Source organism: Pelophylax lessonae, assembly GCF_965119305.1.
Source record: "Pelophylax lessonae genome assembly, chromosome: 4".
In the NCBI taxonomy this organism is placed as follows: Eukaryota; Metazoa; Chordata; class Amphibia; order Anura; family Ranidae; genus Pelophylax; species Pelophylax lessonae.
In genome coordinates, this window is record NC_138771.1 from 461,025,175 (window position 1) to 461,039,146 (window position 13,972).

Genomic DNA, 13,972 nt, shown 5'->3' on the forward strand with positions numbered 1-13,972 from the left:
CATGGTTCAATAGTTTGCAGTATGAATATGGAAGTAGCACACAAAAGGGATGATGTATCTAAAGCACAGTAAATAGAAACTCATTGCTGCCCATAGCAACCAAGTGGCTTCAGTGTGCCACGAATGTAGAATTTTGTGTTACTATGGTCAACAAAACATGGTTCCTTTGGCCCACTTTCACATGTGAGTTCCTAAATGGCAACCAAACCTGAAACAGGCTAGTTTTAAGTAGCAAACTATAGATGAGTAACTATTTATATTTTATTTAGGTGTTTAATTATATCATTCATCATGAAATAACTGTAACACTTAAGTTCTATAAAACAAACTATCAAAATAGGAATATTTCAATCATTCCTTCAGATTTATGTATTTTTTTTTATGTTTCTTGTAACTTTACCATTTTTCTTATATTACGTTCAGTCTGTAGGAATGGATTTTGCTGCATTTGATATATGTCATATGCTTAAACTGTATGTTTAGCCAAAATATTTTTTCGTAGGGAAAGATTAGAAACCATTATATATAGTTTGCCAGGCTGGATCACTGTTTATGCAATACAGATGATTCCTGCAGTTTAGTTTTAAAGTTGTTTCTCTTTTTGACGTGTCCTTTGAAAGGAATTGATAGCATACAGTATCTCACAAAAGTGAGTCCCCCCCCCCTCACATTTTTGTAAATATTTTATTATATCTTTTCATGTGACAACACTGAAGAAATGACACTTTGCTACAATGTAAAGTAGTGAGTGTACAGCTTGTATTACAGTGTAAATTTTCTGTCCCCTCAAAATAACTCAACACAGCCATTAATGTCTAAACTGCTGGCAACAAAAGTGAGTACATCCCTAAGCGAAAATATCCAAATTGGGCCCAAAGTGTCAATATTTTGTGTGGCCACCATTATTTTCCAGCACTGCCTTAACCCTCTTGGGAATGGAGTTCACCAGAGCTTCACAGGTTGCCACTGGATTCCTCTTCCACTCCTCCATGACAACATCACGGAGCTGGTGGATGCTAGAAACCTTGCACTCCTCCGCCTTCCATTTAAGGATGCCTCACAGATGCTCAATAGAGTTTAGGTCTGGAGACATGCTTGGCCAGTCCATCACCTTTACCCTCAGCTTCTTTAGCAAGGCAGTGGTCACCTTGGAATTGTGTTCGGGGGTCGTTATCATGTTGGAATACTGCCCTGCAGCCCAGTCTCCGAAGGGAGGGAATCATGCTCTGCTTCAGTACATTCATGGTTCCCTCAATTAACTGTAGCTCCCCAGTGCCAGCAGCACTCATGCAACCCCAGACCATGACACTCCCACCACCATGCTTGACTGTAGACAAGAGACACTTGTCTTTGCACTCTTCACCTGGTTGCCACCACACACGTTTGACACCATCTGAACCAAATTAGTTAATCTTGGTCTCATCAGACCACAGGACATGGTTCCAGTAATCCATGTACTTATATGTCTATTTTCCAAAGACAACTTCTGGATATGACACTTAGCATGTTCACTCAACTTCTTTGGTCGACCATGGCGAGGCCTGTTCTGAGCGGAACATGTCCTGTTAAACCGCTGTATGGTCTTGGCCACCTTGCTGCAGCTCAGTTTCAGGGTCTTGGCAATCTTCCTATACCCTAGGGTATCTTTATGTAGAGCAAAAATTCTTTTTTTCAGATCCTCAGAGAGTTCTTTGTCATGAGGTGCCATATTGAACTTCCAGTGACCAGTATGAGAGAGTGAGAGCAATAACACCAAATTTAACACACCTGCTCCCTATTCACACCTGAGACATTGTAACACTAACGAGTTACATGACATAGGGGAGGGAAATGGCTAATTGGGCCCACTGTGAACATTTTCACTTAGGGGTGTACTCACTTTTGTTGCCAGAGGGTTAGACAATAATAAGCTTTCTGCCTTTTGCAAATGACCCGTTTTTCCTTTAGCTTATATTTAGTGGACTGGACACCTATGCAATCTTTTTTTTATTAACTCACAACATCAAAACTAGCCAATACAATAACATTTTTACCATTTTAATTTGTTTTTTGTTTTTTATCATTTAGATATTTTATTTTATGTTGTTTCTTTATAACAGAAGATTTAGAATGCTTTTCATCTCTTCAGATTCTAAGCAGTTATATGAAGATAATGAAACCAAAGCCTTTTCCAAAGGACTCTTCAAAACCATCAATATATTTCTTAATATTTTTATAATATAGACAATAACCTAAAAAAAATTCTAGTTGCTGAAACTAATTAAGACCCCCTAAATAATCAACCAATCATAATTTAATGGAAAAATAAATAGCCCATCTGCACATTTAATATTATCAGCCAAATGCAATCACTAGACTCTTCTATAAGACTTTGCTACACTGTTCCTCGTTAAGTGAAGGCCCTGACAATTAGAAGTTGAAGGATTATATATTTTTTTACTCCACATGATTGCAATGTTTGGAGTGCATGCTTAAACTCCGGAGGGAGGTGGGTTTTGGAGTTTGTATAATGTCATAGATTTAGTTAGGGGGTGAAATGGGGTGGTATGAAAGGTCTTGATAGCGTCTGGTAGACGCCAAGCTTTTTTGAAGTGTTGCCAGTCTCTTTATTTGAATCACAAATGTTAAACTATCTGAGATCAAACTTTAATTCCTGTGAAATCAAAGTTTAATTCCTATGTCACCTTTTAAGCTTCATGGCACATTTTAATCTGATTTTCGAAATATGTGGAAAACTTTTGAGAAAATGATGGTGTTATTTGAGAATGAGACTCTAAAGTTATCAATAGTCTGTAATGAATACAACTTGAAACTGATAGAAGAGAAGTAAATTGAAGCTGGCCATCTAATGCATACAGGCACCTCTACAACTAAATAAAGGTAAAGTGAAGAAGGTGCAAGAATTAGAAGGAAGTTAGAATTGCTTATGAGGATAGTGGAAGAAGACAGGGACTAGAAGTTGATAGACTGGAGATAAATAGAAGATGAAGAAGAGATGACAATAAAAGGTGGAAATAGAAAAAATAGGTGTAAGGACATTGCAAGAGAAGTCATCAACTAGCAACTGAGATTTAAATCAGCCATGTTTAAGAAAATAATGGAAGAAAAGAATACAGTGAAATAATTTTAAATGATGTGAGAAGAATGCTGGTTAGGAATGGGAAGAGACTTTAGAAGCACTGGATGGGCAAGAAAACAAGACATACGAAAGAGAGTAGTAGAGAGTAAACATAGAGGTATCCAGTAGATTAAAGTAACTGGAACATTATGTACTGTACTTTACTGCTTTAAATATTTTTTATTTCAAAATGCTTCTTAAATGTAAAAAATGGTATGAAGCTGTTTTTTTTCCTTGCTGTTTAATTCAGCAAATTGAAACACTATAGTTTCTTGAACAACTTGTTGCCTTTTTTTCTGCAGACACAAGTTTATCATTGTTACAGACAGGTTTTTCCTCGGCCATAAAATTATTACTTTAATCTGTTGTGTCTTTAATGTTTATGTGGACCATTCATTTAAGAATATGATCCCACAATGTAAATGGAAGGCAACTTCAAAAAAGCTTAACCACTTCTTTGTTGAATGCCCGATAAGTGCTATTGCCTGTTGTATGTTGCTAGTGTGTTTGGACTGGTCTGAGTTCTGGATTGTGGATGTGGGTTTCTCAGGAAGCTTGAGGACATGTTCATGATATCTATTGCCATGAATAACATATTATTTCTATTGCTCTCTCCCTACTCCTTTCTTCTGTGTCTGGTTCCAGGATAAGACAAGTGCACTGAGCCTTAGTAATGTCGCTGGAGTCTTCTACATCCTGATTGGAGGTCTAGGCTTGGCCATGTTGGTTGCTCTCATTGAGTTTTGCTACAAGTCCAGGAGTGAATCTAAAAAGATGAAGGTGGCATCTGTTCTTTTTACATATCTTACATTTTAAATGTGTTCTTGTCTCACATTAATCGAAATCATTAGGGTGGTCATAAGTGTGCCAATTTCACACACACACAAGCAATCAAACCGCTCACAATAACTGGGTCAGGTATGGATTACCAAGAGATCTGCAATGAGTGTTCTAGACGTGTTAAACAATTATAGGAAATTTCCCATAAAACTTGTGGAAAATGGAGAGGCATTAGAACACCTGATTATTATTGCAGTCTGTGTCTCTGTTAGGTATATTTGATATGTCCTGGAGACTGTTATCACTAAAAGTGAAAGAAAATCCCAGTTTTATGGTCATCAGTACAGCAATAGAGGGGGAATCTTACAAAAAGGAACACTAGTTCTGGGGACCCTGGTGACTACCAGGGATTTACCTTATTTTGAAGAGATTTCCTCTCACATCCTGTTGTGGCCATGGGACAGGGTGTGAAGCAAAATCTCTCCAATCGGACACTAAAATTATAAAAGTTTTTTCCCTAGTTCTACCTGTCTTTTTGTGTCCTCCTCCCACCCCTTTAATACAAGTTATTATATTGTGTTTAATGCAGCATTTACCACCTAGTTGATGCAACCATTTATGCTTAGGGAAGTGCTGGCAGACCTGAGGGTTACTCAGTTGGGCCTGCCATGTAACCACCCTCTACTGTCCCCGACCAGCTTAAAAAGAGACATTCCTTTACTCCCTTCTTTCCTGCACCAATTAACCGCTTACGCCCCGGAAGATTTTACCCCCTTCCTGACCAGGGCCTATTTTGCGATTCGGCACTGCGTGATTTTAACGGACAATTGTGCGGTCGTGCGACGCTGTACCTCAACTAAATTGACGTCCTTTTTTTCCCACAAACAGAGCTTTCTTTTGGTGGTATTTGATCCCCTGTGCGATTTTTTGATCATGCGCTGTAAACAAAAAAAGAGCGTCAATTTTGCAAAAATAACAATATTTTTCACATTTTTTTACATGAAATTCCCTAAAAAAAATGTAAAAATCAAAATTTTTTAACATTTTCGGCCAATTTGTTTTATGCTACGTATGTTTGGTAAAAAAAAAATCATAAAAAGCGTATTTTGATTGGTTTGCGCAAAAGTTATCGCATTTACTAACAAAGGGAACGATTTTTGTCATTTTTGTTGTTTTTTTTTTACGAGTAATGGCGGCGATCTGCCATTTTTTTTGCGGTACTGCGACATTGCGGCGGACAGATTGACTGACATTTTTGACACTTTTGGGGTTACCAGTGACTATACATATGCACTGTTACTGTAGAAGTGACACTGGCAGTGAAGGGGTTAACTGTATTGGAGAGGGAGGGGTTAAGTGTGTCCTAGGGGCGTGCTTATAACTGTGATTGGACATGGCTACTGGTGTAAGAACAGAGATCAACGGTCCTAAATAGTAGAACCGTCTGATCTCCATTCTTACACAGGGAAGAATGACAGGCGGCTTTGTTTACATCAGCCGCCTGCCTTTCTTCCGGTGTCACGGACGATCGCGAGTGCCCGGCGGACATCGGGTCCGCCGGGCACACGCGCGCGGGGGGGTCCGTGACCGCGCGGGAGCGCGCCTCCTGCTGCGCGCGCTTGCTCCCTAGAAGCCTCACAGGCTAGTGACGTAGACCTACGTCGCTCTGCCTGTGAGGGGCTGACCGCCGCAGTAAATAGTCGTGCGGCGGTCAGCAATTGGTTAAGCAATTCTAGTCCAATTACAATGAAAGCAAAAGGTCACTGTATGTTTGTAAACAAGTTCTAGTCCAACACTGTGCAGTGATGGCCATCAAAGCCTAATTAGTATTGCAGTAGTGTAGGTGATTGGTACACATGCTAACATTTAGTAGTATAGTTTATGCTATAAGTGTTGGTTCACATGTATGCGATTGCTGCATGCAGTGTTTGTATGAAGCACAGGAAAAAGGTCTTTGCACCATTTTAAAACTGCAACTGCAGTGTTCTTTTTCACTGTGCGGTTTCCCACAACCAAAAACATGCTGTATTTTCACATGCGTGGGGGTGCCATTATTAATTAATGGCACCCTCATGTATCTGCTAAAAAGCAGCACATTTTGCCTATGGTTGTTGGAATGTGTTTACTTGCATTCTTGCACCCACATATCTGTGAACCTAGTCTAACAATGCTAATACTGAAGAGGTTTTGGAAACACTGTATCAGAGTCAAGGAGTTGGCACTCAAACAAAAGAAAGAAAAAAAAATGTAGTTTTAGATATGAATGAAATACACCTCTAACCTAAATTGACATATAGCTTTATACACTATGAAAAAATGTAATTTGTTTCATGAAATGAAAATGTCTTGCAGAAAGGACAGGGGCTAAACCCCCCTATCCTCCTCAAAAGGGCTTTTGTTTAATTCCACAGCAACACACAACAGTCACGGAGACAGTGCGAATGGCAACTTTACCAAGACCTTCCACAGCAGGAGGTAGCGGTGAAAATGGCAGAGTGGTTAGTCACGACTTTCCCAAATCCATGCAGACAATTCCATGTATGAGTCACAGTGCAGGGATGGCCCTAGGAGCAACTGGATTATAATACCAGCAGACTTCACACTACCTGGTGAAGCAGTCATGACCTTCCCCCCGTTCCAGTGCCAAAAACAGAAAGGACACATTTTATGGACTTTACACAAGTCACTCAAAGATTTATTTTTTGTTCTTTATTTTCTTTGTCCTTTTTTGCCATATGTGGCAAACTTACACATCAATAAACTGCAATAAAGAGCTGATATTGGGAAGAACGGAGATCCTACCCTGTGGGCTGGACATTTGAATGTTTTTCAATAGACTCTGATCCCACAATGATTCAGCTCATCAACTCTTAGTATATTCAATTATTTTAGGGAAACATGTTACCATTTTTTTTAATCCTTTCCTGTGTTAGCTTTCTGAACAAACTTGGGCACACTATCTGCTGGCATTCCCATCAGGATTTGAAGAAGCAAGAACCAGAATGTCTTTCAAATGAATAGCCCAGAGAGATAAGGTTGCGGTACATAGTGTCATCTTCAAGCTACAAAAGGCATTATAACAAGAGAAAGAGTTGTACTAGTAACAGACTAAAAGCTGTACATAGCAAATGGAAAGCAAAAGAATAAAGAAATATTCAAGACTATAAGATCTGTGGTGCAAGATTACAACAAAAGAGACAACTGGACAGCATTATTAAAGACTGGTAAGGATGAAGGCCATGAGATATCTTGTTTACGAATGTGGTTACAAGTGTAAGCCATGAACAACTCTACAGAATAGCATCGATAATTTCAACAGTGCACAGCCACTAGAACTTGATATCACTTTGCAAGAATAAATGGTTTATGATTGTGTTTCAAGACATATAATATTACCAAGAATCCCCAACAGATCTGAGTACAGGCACAAGCCATGTAGGTCTATTGAACTTTTACTGTATTGTCTGCAAACATCTAGACATGAAATGTATTGCTTTAAGCGTTTACAGTCTTGTATAAGCTGCCAACTGTTGTAAGGTGGTTAAATAAGAATGTCAATACATTTATACATCTTTTAAAAAATCAACATAAGATTTACCAGCAGTTGTGGGAATATCATCAACGTAACCAATTTCAAAAGCTATGAAACGACTGGACTTTGATAGATACACCAAGATCTGTGCCTGGGTCCATGTCAGCAGATGTTGTGGAGATATAATTACACACTTAATGCCATACATTTCAACCAATCTTTTGTTTTCACAACTCAAGTCTTACCCACCTACAAGAGGGCAGAGATGCCCTTAAAAAGGTATCTTTCTAAAAGTTAGTGTTTTGAATTATCATGTTTCCGTTATTTAATTTTTTGAATATTTTATGAGTTCCTGTTTTAATGTGTGAAGAAGACAGATACTATACCTTGAACCTCTGAAAAAGTGTATGTTGCCATTTTGGAGTGGAAACATAATTTTCTTAATAATTCCTCAAAGTTCTGAGGAGCTTTCCAGCCATTTGACTCAAAGGGCCTTGCAACTACTGGAATTGACCTTGAAAATTCACAAGGGCATTGCAGCAAAACGTTTCTTCTTACCCAGAGGAGCCTGTTTGCTCAGTGACTACAAGATGAGACTCAGTGGGCAGCCGGACACAACAAATCAGCAATGGAGATGTTGCGTGTTCAGTCGTAATTTGTATTTTTATTACACTTTCTTAAAAACAGAGGTGTGGAAAGAAGCTTGGTTTTTAATTCCAAGAGTGGATTCCACATATAATCCCTTCAGGTGTTTCATTCCGTTTTTCCTCTTTGATACCTGGATATTTTTTCTCCACAAAAAAGCTGTATTTGTTTTAACTCTGATGTCAAAAAGTGCTAAGCGAGGCTATGTTTGGTCAAACAACAGAAGCATCATAGTTTGGCTTGTTTTCTAGATGTGATGGGGGAAGAGTTGCTCTCATCAGCATCTCCTTGCTTCTTGCATATCTCCTTTGTTTTATTTTTTTTTCTTTGAATTAATATAAAAAGGACGTGATTTCTTTCTTTGATGAGGCAAAGCAGCTTCTGTATACAATTTAGAGTGAATGTTTGTGCGGTTTGAAAGAGTATTAATGTGCCTATAGGTACAGAATGAGTGCCAGTTGTTGTGAAGCAGGCCCACCACTGATAACACCTTTCATGCCACACCTCCTCTGCATATTAGCTGTGTGTTGCAGGTACATTTTTGCTTCTGATTTTGAAATGTGTATTTCAATTGAAATAACTTTAATAGATATTAGGTATACATTGTACTACAAGGGGTCTTCAAAAAGTTTCCACACCTATATAGTTAAAAAAGTGCGGAAACGTTTTTAAGAACACTTACAATAGGCTAAATTTTCCTAATCCTGCCTCCAATTTCTTGCTACAGAAGATGGTCAGGGTGAAAAAATATGACCGTGAGGTACAACAGACACCATAGCTTGACCATGCTGTCTCGTGCACTGCTATCCAACAGACCTTATCAGAAATACCCTCTGTTACTCAGCACTTCATGTCTGTGTGAGGAAATGTATAGTTAGGGACCTGACAAGTACTTATTTTGCCAGCATATAACTGATGCCAGCAAAAGACACTACAATGGTAGGGCGGAAAGCACATTTCCACTGAGGATGTAACTATGCCCTATTTCCTCCATGGTATTATATAAAATACTCTTCTGTACTTTGCCCATTCAGGATAGCTCACCCATTCCAAACTTACCTCCTTTGTGCTTTTCAGCAGCCTTGTTATCCCAGCAGAACTCTACAAAAGATTTGAAATTTCCAGATATGAAGGGGCACACATGTCTCTAGCAATTTAAAAAATGTTTTTCCCAGCACACTTACCAGCTAGCAAAAAAAATATATATATATACCATCTAACAATTTATATATAAACAGTTTAGTTGCACGACATTGGCAATATATGTGGAAGCTGCACTGCCTTATCAATGCTCGTCTGTATAGTGCAGTTCTAACTTTAATCTATGAGAGTCTCCATGTTTGAGCATTTGTAGATCAAAAAAGCGAAGAGATTTCCAGTCACAACCAGCCAGCGACCAACCGAATTGACCGGTCTAACAGTATGCGTTAAAAACAGGGGTTTGGTTGCACACATTTGCAAATACATGTGTAAGCTGCAGGCACCCGACAAGGCACCCTGTGATCTGCAGTCCCTAACTCTACAATTTAAAGAGTCTCTACAATGAGAGCACATGCATTTAATGGGATAGATGGAGGACAGGTGACTAGAGGGAGCCCACCCTTCCTTAAAGGCACAGGGTCACACTGAACACCCAGCACATCAAGCATTTGTAGCCTGGATAATTTAAGGACAGGTATGCCTAGATGGAGCCCATTCTCCCTAAAAAGGACACACCAGAAGCCTAGAAAAGCACAATGGCAGTTGAAGGCATCCAATATGTTCCAAAGCTATATCCAGCAGGCTAAACAAAAATGGCAACCGTCTCAGTTTATAGCTAGCTTTTACAGCACGGTACACATGGAAGGACTTTGCACATAACATGCAAAAAAAGGTATACTTACCAGCTAGCTGGCAAAAAAAATAAATAAATAAAATACATTGTCCAACAATTTGCAATAAAACAGAAAAATAGAGGTTTTAGTTGCACATACTGTATGTCTCTCTCTCCTGTTTTTCCAACAGTGCACTGCTAGGTAACTGAAGGACCAGTTGCCAGGTCCAAGCACTGTCACGTGATGTTCTTAACCCAATCTGAGCTTACTACAGGTTAAGAATTGGAAGTAAACACCAACCCTGAAGAGCATAGGCTATCCAGTAGGCCTGAATGGGCAAACTAGAGGGTTGCTTTGCGACAAAATTCACACAGGAAAATTCTAATACAAATTGTTTGCTTATAATGTCTCTTAATTCTGAGCAGCATAAAACAAAATGTAGCATTGAACAGAGATCCATTCAATGCTATATTGATGCAGCTCAGCACAAAGATAAGGTAGAGTGTTAAATGTTATCACACTTCCCTATGCTTACATGCAAAAGGGAAAGACAGATCCCAATGGTTGCAATTCTGAGTTGATATGGTTTAGCAATAAAAGACATGAGGTATGGTTTTTTTACAGAAATGTGTTACTTTAGGAGTTGTACATATGACCTCAAATTTACAATTCAGGTACTCAAACCCCTTAACTTGATATCACTTTAAAATCCAGTGGTAGCTGTATGGCTGTGCAGCACAGAATCAAGTTGGCCTCACACAGTAGTGTTTGATTGGCATGTTCATTGTCAGGACAGATTCATGTAGAACACCTGATTGTCTAAAAGTACTGCCACTTAATATCCCGGTTTTGGTGCTGCTGCCAGAAGATTGAAATCAGCTGACATGAAGACAGATGAGGTATTTACACTAGCTGCCTTTACATAATGATTTAAAGTAAGTGACCCTGTCACCACCCTGAGAAGTTTTCTGGTGAAGTCCACACTGAAACTGACACTTCTTTTAGTGTCAAGCTCCTGGGTCCAATGCCGTGGAATATAGTAATGACATGGAGGTAAGCAGGAGGAACATGTTAGAATTGCGGGGGAGATTGTGGACCTTACCGAAAGATTTCTTCAGTTTGGGGCTAATTTCAATGGCAAGGGCAGCTGCAAAGGTGAGTATTTATTGACTTTGACTTCTTTTTAGATCTGCCTGGAATTTAGATTTAAGTCTAGTAGGCCAGTGCTTGTATTGTACAATTAATGGTAAGATTGTGTGAATTTACAAACAAAAATGTTTTACTGATCTCAAGCTTTAAGTGAACCTGTCCTTGTGTTTAAAAAGGGAACATATAAGCCTTACATAAAAACAGACACAGCCAAATGTCTTTCATCATCTTCAGTAGCCAGAGTAGCGTTTTCACTGCTCCTGTCTAATACTGGTGTCACCCTGTTAGTACAGACTCAACGTTTCCACGTTTGAGGTAACATTAGGTTACACCTTCCACTTTTATGTCCAGTAAGAAATTGTCAATGTCAAAATATGGTCATTTACTATTGAATTGGGTGGTTGAAAGATATGAAATCAAATATGCACATGTTGTGGTATACTAGAAAAAAGTACTGCATATTGAGTCTCCCGTAAAGTCCCCAAGATAATCATGGTAAATTTATATACAAGAAAACCAAACATGGTAAATTAAACTTGTACTGATTTAAAAATAAAAGGCCTGCCAGAGAGAAAACACCAGAAGAAGAAAAGTGCTATTACCTGTGTTGGCAAGAGATGCCGTTTCTTTACCCCTCTCCTGTGACTGGGGCCTGACTTTTCTGACTTCAAGGCAAAGCACTGCCCATTGCTGTTCCACTGTACAATGAGAGTGTCTTTACTGGCCACTGAAGCAGTTTGATTGGAAAGCACAATAGAAGACTTAGCAATTAAAGTGTTACTAAACCCAGTACCCTGCATTCACTATATCTGGATATCTTGTGACTTCTATCAGTGTCTCGCTGAGCACTGGTTAAAGCTTGTAGGAGGAGTTTTTGCTCTCCTCTGACTGTCCTGCGAGGCTGCATTACCGATGGCCCACTGTCTGGACAGTGCTGATCACATGCTCCCTCCCAAAAAAACCTCTCTAGCAATACACACCAAACTGAGCAAGTGCAGAGTACCCCCAAGGCTCTGTACTATCAAGAGATGGATTTCGGACTGTGGAAGAAGTGGAGGATCAGAGAAGACAGGATCAAACAGCCTTTTTACACAATGCAGAGGATTAACGCCTTGGGTTCCACAGTAAGTATAACAAGCATAATTTACTGCATATACAGATTTTACTGTTGTGGGTTTTTATAACACTTTTAGTCAGGGACAGTCAAATTCCCAGAGTTGTATAAAGTACTCGAAACACATACTTGAGTAAAAGTACAAGTGCTCGATCAAAAACTGACTTGAGTAGAAGTGGAAGTGCTCGATCAAAAAATGACTTGAGTAGAAGTACTAAAGTACTCAACATTTTTTGTACTTAAGTATTGCAAGTAGTTTTTTTTTAAAAAATTTGCTACTTAAGTACTGAAAGTAAAAGTACCAGTAGTTTTGAAAAAAAAATGCTACTCAAGTATTGAAAGTAAAAGTACAAGTACTGTGTTATGTAGTTATTAAAGAAAGAAGTCAAAAGTGTGAACATCATATTGTTTTTTATTATTTCAAATGCAGCTATTATTTATACATACAGTAGCATTTATTTTCGTATGCGCTGATAATACACATGTTTTGAGCTTCATGAAACCTGCCATCTACTGTTCTGGCAGTGGTAATTTTTATAATTGTAACGAGTAACTATGCAGCACAAAAAAAAATATCGGAGTAGAAGTATTGAAATCATCGAAAAAATGTAGTGAAGTAAAAGTGGAAGTAGGAGAAAAAAATTCTACTCTAGGAAAGTACAGACACCGCCTTTCGGTACTTAAGTACAGTAGTGAAGTAGTTCTACTTAGTTACTATACATCTCTGCAAATTCCAATAACAAAGTGAAACTGAATCATAGAGAAGAACAAAAGAACAATTTGCATTAAAATTAGGCATAGAACATAAAATTAATGCAATTTAAAAAGAAAGAAAAATCACTTAGCGCTCAACTTACTAAAGTGTGAAGTTTGATGAAGTTCAGTGACCCTTAGCTTGTTTTGCTAAAATGAAATTTGAAATGGAAGTGCTCACAAGTTCACTTTACTTCATCTTGGTTTTACATTTTCAAGTTGGCTCTTACTGCCTATGGGAGTCTAATCTCACAGTCCGGCACATGTAGAGAAATTCAAACAAAAATGAGTAAGTTTCCCATGCTGTGCCTTGTGTAAGCTGTATTGGCAGATAACATGTTGTAATGGAGGACGTAAGCACTTTTTTAGGAAGGTAGAAACTGGACTGCACACTGCACAATAGTTGCTGCCCCACTCTTCATTTTAAAACAATATCCCACTTTAAAACAATATCCCACTTTAAAACAATATCCCACTTTATTATACCCCAGGGCTCTTGTTTAACACAAACGTACATCTGTATTATAATGTTTTAATAATAATCAGCATGTAGCAGCTAGATGAAGGCATGGTACCATACCAATATCTCTTATTGCTGCATACTAGAGATTGGATGGTATACTGTAAACCTATGGCGTTAAACCTACTAAACTGCCATTAGGAGTGGATAGCAGCTGCTCAAAGATACCATACCTTAAAACAGCTGCTCAAATGCCTAGAAACCATGGAATCTGAGATAATCTATTACTCTCTATATACCACCTGCCTCCAGGAACTTATTATTGGCCCTCTAATATGATAGATGAACTTACTGACATAGCATTGTAGAAGGAGGGAATAGATGAAGCTTATCTTTCTCTGTTGAAGTAAACATTTGCATTAATGTGCTGAGTTTCAGGACACCTGGGGCAATTGTCTGAAGGTGCCAGCTTCCTTGATGAGAGCTTTAAGGGCCGACAGGTTTACTTAAAACCAGAACTGTATTTAAAGCTGAAATCACAGTTTTGGACAGAGTAACATGATTACAATACAGTCACAAAAAAGAGTACAAAGCCCTTGGAATTCAT

General features: G+C 38.6%; 1 protein-coding gene across 6 annotated transcripts in view; it reads left to right on the top strand.

Annotated features, from left to right (window-relative positions):
* Positions 1-8,438, top strand: part of GRIA1 (glutamate ionotropic receptor AMPA type subunit 1) — a 455,708-nt gene extending 447,270 nt beyond the window's left edge. For 4 of the 6 annotated variants that reach the window (XM_082253268.1, XM_082253270.1, XM_082253267.1 and 1 more), the window contains exon 15: positions 3,764-3,986. In XM_082253268.1, coding sequence (XP_082109394.1) covers positions 3,764-3,934 — 171 coding nt within the window. In that variant the 3' untranslated portion in view covers positions 3,935-3,986. Of the gene's footprint in view, positions 1-3,763; positions 3,987-6,288 lie in introns of those variants that run through there. The other 2 variants (XM_082253272.1, XM_082253271.1) reach the window with 1 other exon arrangement.
* The last annotated feature ends 5,534 nt before the right edge of the window (positions 8,439-13,972 follow it).